At 54.1% G+C, this 19612-nt stretch overlaps 3 protein-coding genes across 3 annotated transcripts; 1 reads left to right on the top strand and 2 right to left on the bottom strand.

Moving 5' to 3' along the window:
- Window positions 1-909: 909 nt before the first annotated feature.
- Window positions 910-7847, top strand: KVR01_008602 (uncharacterized protein). Its single transcript, XM_044782741.1, has 5 exons — window positions 910-3001; window positions 3076-3341; window positions 3486-5118; window positions 5171-5578; window positions 5725-7847. Exons 3-4 carry the CDS (start codon window positions 3858-3860, stop codon window positions 5452-5454), a joined length of 1545 nt encoding a protein of 514 aa, XP_044642369.1. The 5' UTR covers window positions 910-3001; window positions 3076-3341; window positions 3486-3857; the 3' UTR covers window positions 5455-5578; window positions 5725-7847.
- KVR01_008788 (NAD(+) diphosphatase) lies at window positions 1182-2517 on the bottom strand (the record flags this gene model as incomplete). The annotated part of the gene is made up of 2 exons (XM_044784986.1): window positions 1182-1870; window positions 1962-2517. 2 exons carry the CDS (start codon window positions 2515-2517, stop codon window positions 1182-1184), a joined length of 1245 nt encoding a protein of 414 aa, XP_044642555.1.
- Window positions 5919-19048, bottom strand: KVR01_008390 (uncharacterized protein; the record flags this gene model as incomplete). Its single annotated transcript, XM_044787520.1, has 13 exons — window positions 5919-6785; window positions 6885-8894; window positions 9002-9407; window positions 9528-9794; window positions 9906-11766; window positions 11884-11959; window positions 12035-14046; window positions 14102-17097; window positions 17369-17696; window positions 17758-17861; window positions 17937-18279; window positions 18423-18492; window positions 18665-19048. The coding sequence occupies 13 exons, from the start codon at window positions 19046-19048 to the stop codon at window positions 5919-5921; spliced, it is 11724 nt and encodes a 3907-aa protein (XP_044642157.1).
- Window positions 19049-19612: the final 564 nt, after the last annotated feature.

Genomic DNA, 19612 nt, shown 5'->3' with positions numbered 1-19612 from the left:
CCGACACTACGAGGCAGAAAACGTTTCCAAAGGGATGCTTTCCTATGAGGTTATTTCACCAAAGGGCTATGCCATGTGAGGCAGCCTGCACATGCATCTCTCCAGTGCGCGACATGAGGGCCTTACAGGCTGTCCCGTGAGAGGTTAACCCATGAGAGGCTATCCTATGGGAGACTGTCCAATGGAGTCTACTCATCGTAGACTGTCCCTCTGGAAGTAACTGAGAAGCTGTCTCAACAGATTATCTGACGAGGTCACCACAGCAGCATGCATTCATGCAGACGTGCCTGTCACATTCGCGGCAGGGGAGCTCTAGGCTCGCCCGCACAGCTGCTGGCAAGCAAGCGCAAGGCGCGTCTGCTGGGCAAAATCTGCAAACAAATTTGCACACGTTGAGAGCAAGCCCCTCGAGTTCTAGGACTGCTGCTAACTGCTGACCCTCGGGCGAAAATCATGACTACAAAATCCTATGTATGTTTCTGTTGGAATGTCGCGACCACCCCACCGCACTGGACCTAGAAACGAAGTCCAGCGCGATAAAAGAAGGGAGAAGGTGGTCAAAAACGTTGCTCAAGGAGGCCGGGAACGGAAGAAAATCCATAGAGAATATGGGAAGACCCTCAGCAAGCCGCCGTAGCGGAGCCTCCAGTGGTTAAAGATTCCCTGGTTCACTTGACGGTGTACCAGGGATTCCTCTACTGATAGAGAGAAGAGAGAAAAGTTGCAAAAAAGCGACGCGCCGCTGGATTGAAGTTTTATGCTTGAGAAATAATGTGGGTCCATGCCGGGTTGGGTTAGGGCGGTTCTGTTATCGGCTTATCGGAGGTACCCACCTTGCCGCCTGCCCAGCTGCTTGGAGCGGCTCAGCGCCTGGCTTGTAGGGTTAGGAGACTCAACATGGGCCATTGGCTGGCTGATGGGCTGATGCACCATGATTCCCCTTCGACATTTCTCGACGATGATTTAATCTCCCGTCAATTCAGAATTGAGATCAGAACGCATGGGGGAGCCACTACCGAGGTTCCAAGGTTGATGAAAAATACGGCATCTTGCATCAGGTCGAGAGCACGCCACGATGCGACGCAACGCCCACCATCGCACAGCAGGAGGCCGTGCCACTCCAACAACTCCTTGCTTCAAGCGTCTTGTCTATTTCTTGAGCCCATCTATATCCCAGCCTCTCAGATCTTGGAACCACCGCCGACAAACCCATCTATCACAGCCGTGATCAGACGGTTCGCAATGGCCGTGTGGGGCGGCAACCGCAGGCCGCCCTCCTTGTAACCAGCAGGCGCCGGCTCCCCAATACCAGAGACGCCAACCTGCAGCGCCTCCTTGACCTCCTCGGTCGAGAACCACCGCGCATCGACGAGCTCCGGGTCGTGGCCCAGGTCGATCTTCTCGCCGTCGCCGGGCGCCGCCTGCGCGATGGCGCCGATCATGAGCGACGCGGGGAAGGGCCACGGCTGCGAGCTGTGGATGACGACCCGGCTGAGCCGCACGCCGCTCTCCTCCCACACCTCGCGCCGCACCGCCTCCTCGATCGACTCGCCCGGCTCCAGGAACCCGGCCAGCGTGCTGAACCAGTGCGGCGGGAACCGCTTGTTGCGCCCCAGCAGCAGCCGCTGCCCGTCCGCGCTCACCACCGCCACGATGATCGTCGGGTCCGTCCGCGGGAAGCAGATGTTGGACACCCCGTGCCGCGACGCGCAGTCCGGCCGCTCCGTCAGCTTGCCGCCCGCCAGGTCCGTCGGCGGGCAGGACCGCTTCGTGCCTGCGTTTATCGAGAGCGTCTTGTGCCCGCACTGTGCGCAGAAGGGGATCCGCCCGTTCCAGTCGAGGAGCGATCGCGCGTTGGCGTAGATGGCCGCTGTGAGGGGGGTAGAACGAGCCAAGTGTCAGCAAGCAAGCATTCCATGTCTCGAGTTTTGTGGGCCGTGCAAGGTGGTGGTGCCCCTTACCTTCGCTGGCTGCCAGCCCCAGATGCCTCTGGTTCTGGTAGAACTTGTATCCCTTCGCCTGGACAGCGTCGACGACCTTGTTGGCCCCCTCAGCCCCAGCACCGTTGGGCGTGACGTCGACCGCAAAGTACGGCCTGCCCTTGTACTCCTTGTACTTGAACTCCGGGTCTCCCGCCGGCGCCGGGACCTTGTTCGCCTCGTCCAGCCCGAGCAGCAGGATGAGCGGCTTGAACTCGTCCGAGTTGAAATCCTTGATCATCTGCTCCTCGCTCTTCTCGAACGGGTCCGGACCCGTGAATGGGGTAACGTCTGAGTATCCCACATAGGCGAGCCGTTTCTCGGTGTCGTCGACGAGGGGTGCGAGGTTGTTCAGGAGGAGGAAGCGCGCCGACGGGTGCGAGAAGGCCGAGCGGAGGAAGCCATGGTCGCCCCGCAGGAAGCCCACGCGGTTGAGCGGGCTGCCGGCGAAGTAGTTTGACACCTCGCGCCCAAACTTCCTGGACAGCATCGAGTCGTCGTCTTCCAGTATCGGAAGGTCGGGGATGGCCGCTCCCATGATTCTCGGTCTGTTTGCTTGGGGGTGGAGGGGAGGGGGGGGGTTTGTCGTGGACCGCTCGTTGGTTTGCTCGTGGGAAGGGTAAGATGGGGCTTCGAATTCCTATCCTATGAGCCGCAGCGATCACCGTTGCCAGAGGAGAAGTGCCAGGTGAAGTTGCACACCGCTGTCGAGCCCATCGTCATGGACGGGATCTCGGGATGGTGGGGTCTTGAAGGGGCGATCACCGGCGCTGATTAATGCGATTTTTGAGAGTCTCCGAGGCCCCGGGCCAAACTGCCGGCTCGGCACCGGTGAGTCCCACCCTGCCTTATCCGCCCCATGGGGAATGAATACCCTGAGGGGGTCTATGCCTCTATCCTGCATCGGTATTGAGCGGTTTTGTCGTTCTCAACTTGAGCTGTACTATCTTATTACTGCTATTGGTCTTTGTGCGCAACCGACCTAGGTAAGTTGTTGGTCTGAGACCAAACTAGGCCTGTAGGTAAGTAGAGCCTATTGCCAATGCAATGCTATTGATGTCGCACCAGATCCTCCGTCAACTGATACTCAGAGTAGACTTTCTCCGACAGGAAATATCAATGAGACTGGCATTCCGGGGCCACGTGGCCCGGGTAGTTGCCCAAAAGTGCCAGCTGGCGGGTTTCCATGGGCGAGAGTGAAATGGCACCAAACTTGACGCGCAAATTACGAGGAATTGCGACAACCATAATCCATCAGGCCTTTGAATTTGGGACTCGCTACGCCCAAAGAGGAAAGGTCGCCCTACGTTTACCATCAACATCTTGGATCAACATCTCATTGATTTTTAAGGAACCAAAATAGTATGTGCTGTGCTGCCTGGGAACTCAGGTCGTGCCTATTGACCCTACTCCCTGCCCTTTGCTGTGCTTCGGGGCTTGCCCGCTCTGTGGAGTGTTGTCTTCTAACTTAAAAGGCCGATTTGGTGCTAATTTGAATATACCTAGTAACTAACCCCTGTAGCGAGTCTCAAGGGGAGTACTAAATCCAAAGGCCCGATACTGTTCGGAATTTCCCATGTATCGTAGCCAACAACGTGGAACCAAGCTTCAACGCACCTTCCAAGGCTACCGAGATGCAGAGGCCTGGGCCGCCTGGGTCGCCCCGAAGGATTGGGAGTACGTCCAATGTTGGTAGACTATTGAACCAACACCGAGGTCATTAAGCGATTGGGTGACAGCCCTGGGCCGCGACCTAGAGGCCCTGAGCCCGCCAGCAGGTAGAGACCATATCTTGGCAAGTCACCCCGGTTTTTTTCTGCGAAGTAGAAGATCTGCCAAGGGATCTCCTGGCCAAACATCGCGGACCTAGCCCCATAGATGGTACCTGAACAACAGAGCGCAGCCGTTGCAGGCATTTCATCCCGGCGGACTGCTTGCGACAAGTGCCGTTTTGCTAAGGCAAGATGTCTACGTGCACAGCAGCCAGATCAATCACGGTGTGATCGTTGCTCCCGAACCGACTCCCCGTGCTTTACAAGCCCAATCTTCAGGCTACGCAGCTGGCAACCTCCGGCCGCCAGCACAGTCGACCAAGTTGGCCTCATTGCTGATTCGCCTGATCAGCGTGGTCAACCAAGGAAACGTCAAAGACGCCATGCCGAGAAGCGATCTCCTCAAGCCTCCTCGGCTACAACGCCAAGTGAGTCGAACGGAACCCTGGACGAGCAGCTGCGGGATGAATATGCGGCACACAACCCTACGGGTGCTGCCAACAACTTGGCAACAGACCGTAACTGCAACGCGAACGCGCATCCATCCCATCCGCTAGATGTCCTCTACGGGCCTGATCTGGGAGCAAGCCTGGATGGAGGAGCCCTTGGAAGCATCAACCACGACTTTGTGGATTTCTCGGACCATTTTTTCCCAACAGGCGCCTCGCCATCTACGGCCGACTCTGCAGCCTCACCCTCATTGCAAGCCCAGAACACCCAGCTGCCCTGGGGCATTGGCGAAATCGACGGCTCTGATCTTGCACATACCAGGCCTGGGAGTGCGACAGAACACAGAAATGGGAGGCCGGCGGACGACACGCCTCCGCGGAAGCTCTCGCAACTTCACCATGAGCTCATGGCGACCCTTTCCCACGTCACGAAGGATTGCCCGGGGCTGACGATGGGGGCGATTTTTGAGAGCAGCACGGACACCTTCCACCCATCGACCATGGAACAGATTCTCAACAGGACGACGGAATTCGCAGCTATACTCAAGCTGCTGGCTGAGACCCATATGCCACCTGTGGGAGGGTCAGCAGCGGACACGTCAACACAAATAGTCCATAACAAGCGACCGAGCAATGCCTCCAGCATAAGTATCTGCGACCATGATAGTGTGCTGGGCTCGCCAGCAGACACAAGCCTGTCGGCCGAACAGTCGCCGTCGCCCATCACCATTCCACCAGCGCATGAGAAGCTCGATATGTCGTCCTTGCTCCTCATCCTTGCGATCTATATGCGCTTGCTGAAGCTCCACTCGGTCGTTTTCGCCCATCTGCACAACCACCTCAAAGAGCTTTCCGAGAGTGAGCACCCGCACCTGCGTCCGCTCCTGAGGTTCAGCATCAACAGTAACTTTTACATGCGTAAGTCCACCGGAGCCCCGGCTATGGAGTCACATACTAATACCAAAGCAAGCTTCCGACTCTGGAAATTTGCAAATCCTTATCCTCTTAGAGACTGTGACGAGCCTGTTTGAAAGGCTGGATGCGCTGCTGGGCCTGCCCAAGGAGCTTCGGATAAGCAGACGTCGCAGAGAACAGCAGGGCCTGCTTAGCGCCACGGATTTCTTAGATCTCACGTCCTTGATCCTGAGGAAGGAATGTCAAGAGGGGCACGCAGACGGGAAAGGAGGCATCAAGGCCCTGCGGGTCCACCTCGCAGGTTGCAAGCAGTTGCTAAGGGAATGCATCGCCCCGTAGAAAGCTTTCAGCTGGATCCAATTCTGATTATTGACCCGGTCGCCGGAAAAGCATGTTCAAGCCCTGCTCAGGACCTGTACTGTGTCAGCCCTAAGGCCGCTGTGCCGCAGAGGATTATCCACTGGTGAGATTTCCCCACTTCCGCGTCGTCGGGCTGCATTCCAAGGTTGTTCGTTATCGTTCCGCGCAGGGGCCTAGCCACGGAGCCGCAGACTCAAAACGGATCTGGTGGTTGTAGTGAGACCAATTATTGACGACGATAAAAAATAGGCTGAATACTCCCCACCCCACCATTGTAGGTGGCAATAGGAGCGCCACCCCTCAAGCAACCCTTTCACAACATTACATCGCTCGCTTGTCCGGTGCCCTGCACCGCCCACGCTGTGTGGAAATCCTTCCATTTCGCTTACAGCCAACTGCTGCACCGTTATCACAGTACCAGAAGTACTCAATCCTGTACTAGGTCAACGCTCGCACACCACTTCAGCCACCCTGTCCGGACCGTCGGAATCAAGTGCGTGAGTCAGGCTACCTGACTTCCTCCCGATCGTGGGGAACTCGACTTCTCCGTCACGGCCGAAAGTGGAAAGCAACTCGCTCATGATCGGGTGCATGCCTAGCTCGCTAGCCTTGCGAACCCATTCGTGCAGCGGGATCTCTTCCAGTGTCGTACCCGAGAAATCGACATAGCCGTCAGCCGTCCGCTCCAGGGCCCATCTGCGCGTGTCACCCAGCGGCAGGTCGAGCGGGCCCGCGTGGTTGGCAAAATGTACACGGCCAGGCTGGCTGTCGGCGTGGCCCCGTAGTGCACAATCCAAAACACCTGCGACTACAGTGTCCAGCCCGACTACGTTCACCACGCCGCGGGCCAGGCCTTCCGACTTGGGAATGGCCCCGAGCTCCCTGGCGTACCACAGGATGTTGTGCATTCCGTCAAGCTGGGGGATGTCGTCGCGGCTGATGAGCGTGGGTCGGTGCACACAGATGGGCCAGTGGGGGTTCACCTTGACAAGCTTCTCGAGAAAGACCTCGCTCGCCCACTTACAGGCAGTGTAGCCCATGGAGCCATCTGTGGGTGGCTTCACGGACGCCATGGAGGTCTCCGTGAGTGGCACCCCGGGTGAGAAATTCCCAATTCCGGCACTGGAGACGTAATGGAACGGGATCATCCTCGGCATGCTCCACTCAATAAGGTCCTTGGTGGTCAGGAAGTTCGACTGCCGTATCGAGTGATATGTCTTCATGTACGAGATGTCGGAGCCGTTGTGAATGATGAGATGGGCACGGCTGAAGAGACGCTCGATGACAGACCTCGACAGCCCAATGAGAGGCTGATTCAAATCTCCTTCGTATAGCGTGACTTTGTCCATGCCCCGTAGATCTGTCCGAGTGGCGGCTTTTCTCACTCCGAGGCAATGGATCTCCTTCACCGTTGGATCTCGGATCATGGCATCGATCAAAGCCTTGCCGAGATAGCCTGATCCTCCAGTGAGGACGACCACCTTTGAAGCGGATTCAGTGACGTGTTGAAGCATCCCGGAATCCACGTCTTTCATGCAAGGTCGCAGCTTGGTCTCCTCATCCCAGTCAATGGCCTGTTGCGTGTCGCATTCGCCCCGAATACGTTGCGCCATGCTTGACAACAGACTAGACTCGAAGAGATTCAGCAATGTAAGGTCGACTCCAAACTCACTTTTGATCTTGTCGCGTAGCTCGAGAAGTAACAACGAACTGCCGCCGATGTGGAAGAAATCAGTGTCTGGGGTGATGTTCAGTGTGGTCACCAGCTCATGGGAAAGAAGTTCTTCCCAAACGGTCTTGAGTCTTTCCTCAGTGGTCGTCCACACGATGTCCTTTGCCACCGTTTCGCGCCCCGGAAGTGACAACAAACTGACAGCCTTGCGGTCAAGCTTCCCAGAGGCCATTGTGGGGAGTTTCTCTAGGGGAACTATGAAGGCAGGCCGCATGTAGAGCGGGAGATCGAGCTGGGAACGAAGTTTCCGTGAAAAGTCGTCGTGGGACCCCGAGGCCTGGACCGAGGTTTTCTCGAAGACGACGTGAGCGATCAAGAACTCGGGTGACTCGAGCGAGTCCCGGCGCACCGAGACCACGGCCTCGCTCAACACGCCTCCGCCAGCGCGAACAATGGCGTGCTCGACCTCCTGGAGGTCTACGCGCAGTCCCCGCAGCTTGACCATGGTGTCATCCGAGATCCGGCCCTCTATGAGCAGGCTGCCAGGCTCTGTCTGTGACCACCGGCCCAGATCGCCGGTTCTTTGCATCACGGTCCATCCTCGAGCGAGGTCATCCGGACTCGCGAAAGGGTCCGGCACGAATGTCTCCGCTGTCAACCCAGCGTTGTTCAGGTATCCGAGAGAAACCCCGGCTCCTCCGATGTATACTTCTCCTTGCAGGCCAACAGGTACGGGCTGTCTTTGCTCATCCAGGATATAGATGTTGTAGTTTGGAAGCGCAGCACCGGCTGGGTAGCTTGGCTGAGCGCCGTCTGAGGTGCTGTTGCTGGGGGCCTCAGTGGCATAATCCAACTCAGTTACGGCCGCGCAGAATGTAGACTCGGTCGTGCCATACATGTGGTGAAATCGGAGATCATGCTTCCCTAGTGTAGCAAACGCCTTGACCACCGGGTGTGTAAGCCGTTCTCCCCCAACCAGCGCCGTCTTCCAGGACGATGCCCTGAGGGCCCCTGAATCTCCATACCTGAGCCAGCTAAGGTACTCAGATGGCGTGCCGTACGTGTGCGTGACGCTGTAGCGAGTTATCATCTCCGAAATTGCGCGGGCGTCGCCTCGGAACCTCCGCGGTAGTATACACAGGCTGCCACCGAAACACAACGCCGTGAAAATTTGCATCAGAGACATGTCGAAACCCTGCGAGCTCTGTTGGAGGACCACCTCCCCACTCGGCCGCAGGCCGTACAGCATCTTGCAGGGCTCAAGCCACGATCTGATGCCCTTGTGGGTGAGCAAGATCCCCTTTGGAGTCCCCGACGAGCCGCTGGTGTAGAGAATTGTCGATATAGCGTCCGCCGTGGCGGAGACCGAAGAGGTCAACGGCTCCGAGCAGGACTTCATCGTAGACACGTCTAGCGCTTGGATATGGGGACACTCCAGCCTATGTACGTTGTCCTTGGTATGCTCGTCTACTAGGACCGCCTCAGGCTGGCAGTCCCTCACCATGGCTGCTAAACGTCCCCAGGTCGTGCCAACATCAAGGGGAAGGTATACAGCGCCGATCCTCATGACGGCGAGGATGGAAAATATCCATTCGGGTGTGGGCTCCTGAAGCACTGCGACTCTGGAAGCAGTCGTGATTCCTGCCGCTTGTAGCTTGCTCGCTATTGCCTCAGCCCCGTGTTGCATTTCACCATAGGTAACTTTGCGGCCATCGCCGGTAATTATGGCAATCTTCTCCGGACATCCCTTGGCAACGTCGTCCACTTGATGGATGGCAGTATTTCCCCATCGACGAGATTGATAAATTGCACCTAATCAGGGTCACAAATGCGTTAGCTTGGCTCGACTTGGACCATCGTGAGCGAGTTGCTCGACTTCAGGAAGCTTAGGAAAAAGAAAGTCTTGCCTCTGCCAAGGCCCAAAGCCTCCTTGATTTCGATGTCATCGAATACTTTGGCACTGCCAACCATGGTATTTGGTTGGCCGGCGAGATCTTTCGCGAGGGACAAATAGCTGTTCGCAAATTTCTCCGCGTCTGCCTGGCTGTACAAGTCGTCGCGGAAAACAAAAGTAAGGCTGCAGTCCCCGTTGGCGTTGTCAACAATATCCACAGCAACGTCATACGCCATCTTGGATAGTTTGAAGGACATGAGCTCGAGAAGACAGTTCCCCCAAGTCATACTTTCCCCAGGAGCGAGGCGGTAGTCGATGAAGGCCTGAAATATGGGTGTGGTGGAGGAGGATCGCTCGACACCAAGCCTAAATGAAGTTGAGTATGTCAGCCGCGGCCTCTCATCAATCTAAAAAGGCTATTTTTGGGGATCTTAGGGTTGAAAGAAGAATGCTGATAGCGTAGTTATCCCAGACAAGGGCACATACTCATTCAGAAGGACTTGGAACGGGAGCCGTGAATGTGCGAGGGCTTCATGCGTCTTGGTCCGAGTTTCCTGCAGCACATCCTCGAAGCCAAGAGAGCCATTCGTTTTGAAAACCAGCGGCAGCATGTTGAGGAAGTCTCCAATACTGCCCATGAGACTTTCCTCCGTTCTGTTGGCATCTCCGACGCCTACAGAAAAGTGTTTGGAACCGGTGTACCTGAACAGAAGTACCCTGAATACGGCAAGGTAGAAATGAAAGGGAGTAACCCTGAATCGGCGGCAAAGGTTCCGGATCATTGCTGTTGTTTGCGTCTCAAGCCTCCGACTGATGTGCCTGTTGCCATATTCCTGAAGTTGTGGGCGTGATGTTAAAGTTGACGTCCGAAGAAGCGGGAGGGCAGGCGGCATACTTCCGAGCTCGGCCTTCCAGAAAGCAAGGTCCTCTTCAAATCGACCGGAAGCAAGATCCTCGTGCTGTGACTGGCTGAAATCTGCGTATTGGTTTGTGAAAAGTGGCCCGTAAGAATCATTCGTATAGTGTATCAGAAGGTCCTTCATTAAGGGGAAGAATGATTGGCCGTCCATGGCCAAATGATGCACTCCAATTATGAAAAAGTGCTGTGTTGAAGACAGGGATGCCAGTGCAAGACGAACTGTACGACCATGCTCAAGATCATACACGTGACTGTGAACTTCGTTGGCGTAGGCTTCAAGGACTTCCAAGGATGAAACTGGCCAGCGCTCAAGACGCAGTGCAGGCGTCCTCATGATACTTTGTACAGGCCGCCCGTCCTTCATGACGAAACGGGTCCTCAGGGATTCATGTTGCTGTCCCAAAGCAAGTACAGCTGTTTCTAAGCGGTCGAGGTTGAGGTCCCCGGTTAGGCGAAAGGTTGCGGTCAAGTTGAGATTTCTTGGGTCCTTGGAGAATTCGGAAGAGAACCAGAACAGACTCTGACTGAATGATAACGCCAGGGCTTTCTCGTCCTCTGGCTGGAAATTTGAAACAGAACTTCCATCCTTCTCACTCAACGGAAGTTGTGGTGTGGCAGGCCAGGAAGAGCTTTGAGTATGTCCACCATTCCGCGGAGGGCTTGTGCTGGATGCACTGAGAAGAGACACAAAGTCTAGACTGTCACCATCTGAGGAAGACAGAGAACCAGAACTGTCCATGGTGGCCATTCCCTCCGCTTGATGACCCCGACGCGGTGTATTTGGATACGACTCTATACTGGAGGAATTAGCTTTTGGCAAGTCTGTCCCCAAAGTTTCGTGCGATTCTGTAGCCAAGACTGGGTCAGCCTGAACCAGAAGCCTACGTTGAGAATTGGTAGCGGTCAGGTCGGACGGCTCTTGCGATGGCGGGTCTGATCCAGTTCGTGTCTGTTGTTGGGTCGGCTCCGAAGTACTGGCATTGTCTGACTCAACGTGATTGAGATTGGGGACAAGTTCCTGAGGAATAGTCTCAACAGCCAAATCAATCAGGTCTGCCACTGAAGCCCCGCTGAGAATCTTGAGCACTGGTATATTTACTTGAAGTGCCTGGACGAACCAGCCGCGGATCTCCACAGCCAGAAGTGAGTCGATACCCATTTCATCCAGGCGCAAAGTCTTCGCGTCAGCTTTCTCGAGCTTCGAAAGCTCCGTCTGGAATAGGACGCTCAGCTTCTGAAGGAATGCGTCGCCGATGATACGCATTACTTGGGCATGACCTTGTGCGTTGGCAAGTTGTGTCTTGAGCGGCACCTTTGATTTATCTTTCGACGACGAATCAATAGAGACGGCGAGCTGGTCCTTGGTATAGTGGCTCAACAAGGGGTCGATATCCTGCGTCGGCTCAAGCTTCGCCAGTCCACTGATCGTCTCCAGACTGCCTGACTTTGAGCCTGAGCGCCCTGAGATAACGGCTTCGGCGAAGTGTTCGAGAAAGTCGCGCTCGGAAATAGGAAACATAGACTTCAAGTTCCTAGATGCATTCCAATCCGCATCCAAGCCTTGTTGATTCATGTAGCCCACACCAAATATGGGCCCAATGTGCATAACCGAAGCAGCTTGGCCACGTCGTTTCCGCCGCTCAGCCACTGCAGTCATGAATAGATTGGCTGCTGCGTAGTTCGACTGGCCGGGTCGCCCTGATATCGAGCCCACTGATGAAAAGAAGACAAAAAATTCCAGCTCTGGAGTCGGAGGCTGGAAAATTTCATCCAGAAGCATGCTGCCCTCAACCTTGGGCCTCGTGACTTTGAGCAAAGCTTCCAGGGACATATTGCGGATCGCCGTGTCTTCGAGTACCACTTTGAGGAATTGGTGTAAGCTGTCTTGCCTTATCAATGAAATTGAAACTAGAATAAACTTACTCGCACCCTGGCAGACACCAGCAATGATCGGAAGCGATGTCCTTATCTTGTAGTAGACGCTTTCCACTTCTGCTTTCTTGGTCATATCACTATATTAAACCATTAGTTTGAGCGAACAGAGAGTGAATTGGATTTTGACAAGCATTGTAACGAACCAGGGGTGAATCTTGACCTCTGCCCCGGCAGCATGCATTCTCTCCAACCAGGCCTGCTCCACGCGAGGTGCCCGACTGGAGATGACGACGTATTTCGCTCCATGACGAACCATCCACTCACAAAGCAGTAGGCCTAGCCCTCCGCTCAGCCCGGCCAACCAGTATGTCTTGCGGTCAGAGAATCGCATCTGCGATTCAGCAGGACATGCCCTGATAGGGGTGTTGGAGATGAGTTGGATCCAATCGACGACTTGATCTGCGATCTGACTTCCCTGATGCGGGCCAGATATGTCTGATGTAGAATCTAAGAGTTTGAGAACTGGCGACCTTGCCAGAGCGCGGGCGACACAGTCGCTCAAGCGAGCATGGGCATCGGACTCCAGCGTATGTTGCGGCTTCCAGGCTCCGTCCTGGAACATGTACGAGTCAATTGTGTCATAGCGACAGTTTCTGGGCAGTTGCGTTCGAAGACGGCACCCGAATTCTCCCATCTCAACAGCTCCGTTGAAATCCAACAGTGCTGTAACGTTTGTGGGCAGGAGGCGACGTAGTGTGCGATCCGGTGCTTTGGGATGGATCGCAATCCAGCCGGGACTGACTGTCTCGGAAGTAGATGTAGTGGTGAACACGATCTTTAAGCCACGTTCTTTCGACTTCTGCGTTACAACGGTAGCAAATTCCATGCCAGAGTCATGGACTATTGCTATTGAGCCCGGAGCCAGACCTGCAAGGAACATATCTGCAACCATGTGGTGCGCAAGCAGAGCCAAAAATGCAGATTCCTGTCCACTTTGGAGCCGCTGCGGCAAGGCGACCTGTGTGTATGGCACAACTTTCAGACTCTCTTGACCCGCAAGAGCCACAACCTGTGCATCGGTTTCAGAATCCAGCCCCAGGATCAACTTTGCGTAGCTGGATGCAGAGACTCGGACAATGGTCTTCAGTGAGTGAGTGACATGCACAGTCGACCTGCCATCGCCAGCTGGGTCTAGCGTATGTTGTAAATGTGATCCAACTATTTCCAGGTTGCCAGTGGATGCAATGCCGCGCGCATCGGAGAGTATCTGGCGACGGGATGAGTTGTACCTGTCGTTCATATTTGAGCTCTCTACCACGCGCGGGATAATTGTAGTCCCGTCCTGGCCGCGAACAATTTCGGGCTCGATGCTCGCAAGAAGACTGTCAGACTGCCCTTGGCGCTGCCAGCCTATAGTGGCCTTCAGACGAAGAAGGGCCTCGGCAAGCTCTTCCGCTGCAACACCATGCTCGGACTCGCTGTCAAAGCACTGAACAGCGAGACCAGGGTGCTCAAGCCTTGCAGCTCGAAGCAGACCGACCATCATATTCGCGTGAGGCTTTTGGGCTCGACGACCGGTTGACGCCCATAGAATCGTATCAGCTTCCTGCAGCAGCCATTTTAGGGCTTCCCAAGTACTCTTGCTCGGATTTGCAAGGACAGGCTCGTCTAAGTCCAGAAGACTCAGGACAGTTGTACAAGAGGTAATAGACACGGATTGGATGTCATGAATTGAGTGGACGACAATTGCCTTGCCCCTCCATGGAGGACTGAGGAGGGTCATGAGCTGAGGTATCAGTCTCGATGTCTGTGGACTGCATCCGCCGAGGAGGACGAGCTCTTGCCTAGCCGACGTGGTTGTATCCGTGAAGAGCGGCAAACTAGAAGAGAGAGGCCGACGTATGAAGTCCACTCGAGGGTCGACAGCTTGTGACACGAAAACACTCAAGGGCATCACGCAACCATTGCGGACCGGGGTGACCGTGTCACAACCTGAAAATCCGGTAGTGCGTAGAAGATGATCCCACTCCTGTATGCTGATGCATGGGGAGCTCGTGCGACCCTCATTTACACCTAGCCACCAGCCAGGTAAGGCACCGAAAATAGCACCTATTCTCGCAAGGTGATCTGTGTGAAGCTCAGCAACAACAAGGTAGCCCCCGGGCCTGAGAAGCTGTCGCACGTTTTCTAGAGTATCACGGAGTGTTGGGGCTGCCGCGGCGTTAGTTTTCGTGTACTCACTCCAAGGGATGTGGAAAGTCCTTACTTGCGTGGAGGACCGCAGAAGCAATTATGAGGTCGTAAGAGTGCTCAGACGTGCCCTGCTGTCTGATGTCTCTGCTGATGTCCAACACCTGAAATTTCATCTTAGGAAGATGAGGTGTAAATATCTGCTGCGCGACCTCGAAGAAGCCAGAGGAGATATCGGTGTATGTATATGAGGCAAACTTTGGCCCAGCCTCACGAATAATTTCCTTTGTCGCGCCACCAGTCCCTGCTCCTACCTCAAGGATGTTCATGTGGGGATAACGGTGGACAATCTGCTTGACAATGCGAGCCAGGTATCTTGTGTGCTCTTTGAAGCCAAGACCAGATTCGTAAATCTTGGTCAGCATGGAGTCTTGCATGCCCACCTCGATTGCCTGTATCTTCCCTGTCGCTATTTCAATAATGTTGTCTCCAATAGCTTTCAGCAGCTTGACATCCGGCACATTCAAATGCGGCTGGTAAGCTGCATTAAAATCATCCCACGAATCTCCGGTCCATTCCGAAGACCACAGCGGTAGCTTTCCCCGGGTTGCAAGTGACAGTACTTCGGATGCGAATTTGAAGTAGTATACGTAGGGCCCTGTCTTCCTGGCGTCATGGCTCTGAGGAACCCCACAGTCCAGCTTTCTCAAGTAAAACACAGCCATACGTTCTAGGAGACGAGCAAGCTCAACCTGCTGTGACGAGGGCTCTCCGTCGTATGCCACCTTCACTGCATCCGGCAGTGCCACATCCCATAGCGTGGTTGTGAACATCGCTTTGTCGTCCTGTGCAGTTGGCCGAGCGAACGGGACGCATTTGAGACGCTCTATTTGGATCATGGCGTGGTCGACGCCACTCGAAGTGGAAAAAACATCAATATCACCCTCCAGTGAGGACATGCCCTCTGGCTGGACACAATCAAACGCGGCTGGACTGCTGTCCCCATGGGCTGCGGTGCAGAGAAGTGGATTGATGCGGATGGCCCGAACTGACCTGGGAACATGTAGAGCCCAGATCCCACCGCTGTTTGGGGCGGAGTGGGCCAAAAGAAGTGATTGAAAGGCTGCGTCGAGCATGGCAGGATCGATAAGTAGGCGTGACGGCTCTTTGGTGATATATCCGGTCGCACACCCTAGCCTCCTCTGAAGACCGTGGAGTGCACGGAAAGAACCGTTGTACTGGTAATCAAGTCTCAGAAGCGAGGCGTAGAACTCTTCCGAGTCAACCCTCGACAGATTAGGCTCAGTTTGGCTTCTCTTGGGGAGGACTTCAAGGCTGCCTTGACCAATTTCGACTCGTACGCGCCCACAGGCGTGAAGTGTGAGTGCACTTTCCTGGAATGCAGAGGCAGCGTTGAAGTTGAAGACTGCCTCGACTCTATCACCGTGATGTTGGATATCACTTAGGGAGCTGATAGTCTCGAAACGCGACTCATCCGAGTCGAAGGCAATGGCCTTTCCAATATCAAGGTCCAGGACTTCAACAAGGGATACCGACAGGTCCCGCGCCCGAGCCATCTCTGCCGCGGCCTCGACTGCAGCAACAACGTATCCAGCGGCTGGGAAGACCGCTTGTTGCTGGAGCGCATGATCTTTCAACCACGGTAACTCATTAGGACACAGGATGTTTCGCCATCGCATATCCTGACCAGTGCTATCGGGAGTGAGGTGGCCCAGAAGCTCGTGCCATGGCTCAGATCTGGTGCGAATTGCTCTCGTGTACCTAGATTCGTGCCAGTATTCCTTATCGTGGTCCCAGCAATATGGTGGAAGTCCCGTGGTCAATTCGTGGCTGGGAATATTTGTTAAGAACCTGTCATAGCTTGCCAAATCCACGGTACCCAGGTGGGTCCAAATCAGCCCAAGAGCTGTGGCAAAGCTTTCGACAGCATCTTTTCCTCTGGTATGAATGCCTGTATATGGGAAGTCCTGTGATCCAGCCGAAAGTTCTTGGATGTTTTGCAAAGATGGGGCCTGAAGGGCGGGATGAGGCCCTAGTTCGATGGCCATGTCGAATGGGCCCATAGATTCCCACGCCGCCTCAATGGCCCGCATATATACGACTGGTTGTACCATGTTGTCATTCCAGTACTTGACTTTCAGAGGGGTGAGATCTTCTTGACCCATAGATGCTCCGTCATTGACGCTAGAGAACCATGGAATTGTAGGCTTGCAAACAGTGACATTGAGTTGCTCCAGAGCTGTGAGGTATTTGACGGAGCAGGCAGACATGTGATGGGAGTGGTATGCCTTGTCGACCTTCAGTCTCCGAACAAATTTACCTTCATCTTCTAGAATGACCTTCATGTCCTCGATAGCATCCTTGTCTCCAGACAGAGTTATGCTGCTCGAAGAATTCACAGCTGCTACCACTACGCGGTCTTGAAAGTCGTCGTCGTTGCATAGCTCCTGTGCGTCGAGTAAAGAGGTGCCCACGGCGAGCATGGCTCCACCCTCGCCTGAGCGCCCAGTGGCAAACTCAGCAAATAGTCCTCGGTAATAAGAAATGCAAATAGCGTCTTCGGCAGATATCATGCCAGCAGCGTAGGCGGCGGCGATTTCGCCGGACGAGTGACCAACAACTGCGGAGAAATCAACACGTGCCGCTTTTAGGAGGTCGATTTGTAGGATTTGCAAGGCTGTGCTTAATGGTTGAGATAAGGCTGCTGAGCCCAAATCAATATTGTTTTCCCTGAGAAGCTCTTGTTTCAGCGACCAGGATGGGCGGTCTGCTTTAGGGAGCTCAGCCAAGCGCGTCTCCAACTTGTCGATAATCTGCCGACAGGCTACAGACCTTTCGATGAGAGCAGCTCCCATGCGTGAGCTCTGGGCTCCTTGCCCGGTAAAAATACCGAGAACCCGGGGCTTGCGGTGTCGATCTCGTGATAGCTGGGTCAAGGTTCGTGTGCCAACTAGTTGCTCATTGGTGCTGGCAGCAACTCTGGAATCGAGCTTCTCGCAAAGTTCTTGGACGCTTGTTGCAAAGAATGAAACTCCAAAGGCTAGCCTCGACCTGTGCGTGTGGAGCGTCAATGACAAGTCTCGAAGACTCACGCTTTCGGTGCCAGACCGCAGGTGCTTTGAAAGTGCGGACAGATTTGACATCAGGGATTCCTCTGAAGCGGCCGAAAAGACAAACGGTGTAAGGCAAGGCACCTCAGCTCTTTGTCTCTGATTAGGCTTGTTGTAGCTTTCCAGTATCGCGAAGGAATTACTACCCCCAAATCCGAAGCTAGCATATTGTTAGAAAGCGTTGATGGGTGTTGAGTGCCTTCAAAACTCACCTGTTCACGCAAGCTCTACGTGGTGAGCCATCTGCTACAGCTGGCCATGGGGTGACAGAAATTGGAACACGTAAATTCTTGCAGTGCTGGGCGATCCTAGGGTTGATTTCATTGAATAACAAGTTTGGCGGAATGCTCGACTCTTGCAATGCTAACGAGGTCTTGATCAGTCCCGCCAAACCAGCAACACTCTCAGAGTGCCCGATTATGGTCTTGATACTTCCGACAAGGAGATGGCCTGACAGCCCTCTTCCGACACCGTCATCGTGGAAGAAGGCATTCTTGATTGCCTCGGCCTCGACCGGGTCTCCTGCTGGCGTTCCGGTACCTTTTCACAAGATCAGAACCATACCATTTGTCAATTAATCCTTCTAAAGATAGGACCTTACCATGGGCCTCAAAGTATTGGGGTCGGTGAGCCGGATTGGCTGGGTCTAATCCAGCACGTGCATAGCAGTCTCGTATGAGCTTTGTTTGCGCTGCAGCGCTCGGCCTATCATTATCTGGTGTCAGCCAAAATGGTAGTCTCTTTCGGAGATTTTCCAAGTGGATATTTTAGAAGACTCACATCGTGATTCCTGATGTTCTGCCATCTTGATTCGTAGCGGTCTCTCGAATGACACACTCGATGTTGTCTCCATCTGCTTCAGCTGCACTCAGAGTTTTGAGGACAACCACTGCGACTCCCTCTCCCCTAGCGTATCCATTTGCACTCTTGTCCCACATACGGGAACGGCTCTCATAGGACAGCATTTCGAGTTTGGACATGGAGACATAGTCAGAAGGGTCAAGAAGAAGGTTGGAGCCTGCAGCGATGGCAACGTGTGACTGGCCTGTCCGCAACTGCTGAACGGCTTGGTGGACCGCGATCATGCTGGAGCTGCATGCGGTATCAATGGTCCTAGAGGTCTCTAATTCAGCCCAAGCACAGTTCGCAAAGTTATTTTGATGCGAGAATATATGGTGGGGAAATCCCCGAGTCTTGCTTACATTGAAGGGCCGTGCCAGTCAAAGAAGTATGATATTCTGTTAGACATCATTGCACGACTCGTACCACTAACATGATATGTTCCGATGTTGTCCAGGTCACGTTCCATGGAGGTCTTATAACTGTTTGTCATCATCTGGATCTCACGTCAGTAAGACGCCATGGTTACGCTGTGATTTATTGCCTGTCTGGAATTTGACAGCTTGTTTCAATCCCTTGGTCGTATAAGCATGGTTGAGACCTGAGTGCGACGTGGAAATGCTTTGCAAAGAAATCGCACGTTCAAATTGGAAATGGAACGGCCTTACTCCTGAGTACACCGCAGTATCAGATCCTCGGAGACTTTCCACTGGTATACCGGCAGCCTCGAGTGCTTCATAAACAGTCTCCAACAGTAAACGCATCTGCGGGTCTAAGCTATTGGCCTCTACCGCACTTATTCCGAAGAACTGGGCGTCGAATTTGCGATGGGTAGTCTCTCCTGAAAGAAGGTAGGATCGGTCGACATTGCAGTGCCCGTGGTATTTTCCATTCTCGTGGTGCCAACCCCTCGTATTGAAACGGCTCGAAAGAGATTGTGATAGATCGCGAGGGTTCGTCAAGATATCCCAGAGGGCAGCTGGCTTGTTCGCATTGCCTGGAAAGCGGCAGCCCGTGCCAATGATGGCGATAGGCTCTCCGGGCATATACATAATGAGCACTGTATCAAAGAAGAAAAACAAGTAATTCCGGCCAATTTCCTCAAACGTTGACCATGAGGTAGTACAGCGTTGATCGGTGAATTCCAAGTTCGTTTACAGAGAAGGCAAAATCCATGCGCACTTCTACGGACTGTTAGGTCTTGGATGTAGCTGTGACGACATTCCTCTAGGAGGCTGCAGATATTGGCCCACGCGATATCGTGAAAAGCACTAAGGCAAATTCAAATTGTTTAACTCCATCAAGTCATTGGAAGCCGGACCTGAAATGCAGTTACAGGATCATCAGCAAGCTTGAGAGCTGACATGACGCGCCAATCCCCAACACAGTTAGCTGCACATGTTCAATGCCACAGGAGCTGGAGAGCTACTTTCTGGTGCAAGCATACTCGAAGCGGATAATCCCCACCGTGCGGCCCACTTTCAAGTGGCTATCATAAGGAACGGCTCATTTCAATCCTGAGTGAATCCTTCATGGTTCGAAGCGCCCCATCGAGAAATAAGGTGGGAACCTAGATATGCAGAGGCTCGTGTCGACAAAATTGGCTCAATGAGATC

Source organism: Diaporthe batatas (assembly GCF_019321695.1).
Source record: "Diaporthe batatas strain CRI 302-4 chromosome Unknown Contig00010, whole genome shotgun sequence".
In the NCBI taxonomy this organism is placed as follows: Eukaryota; Fungi; Ascomycota; class Sordariomycetes; order Diaporthales; family Diaporthaceae; genus Diaporthe; species Diaporthe batatas.
This window is presented reverse-complemented; position numbering and strand designations above follow the sequence as displayed.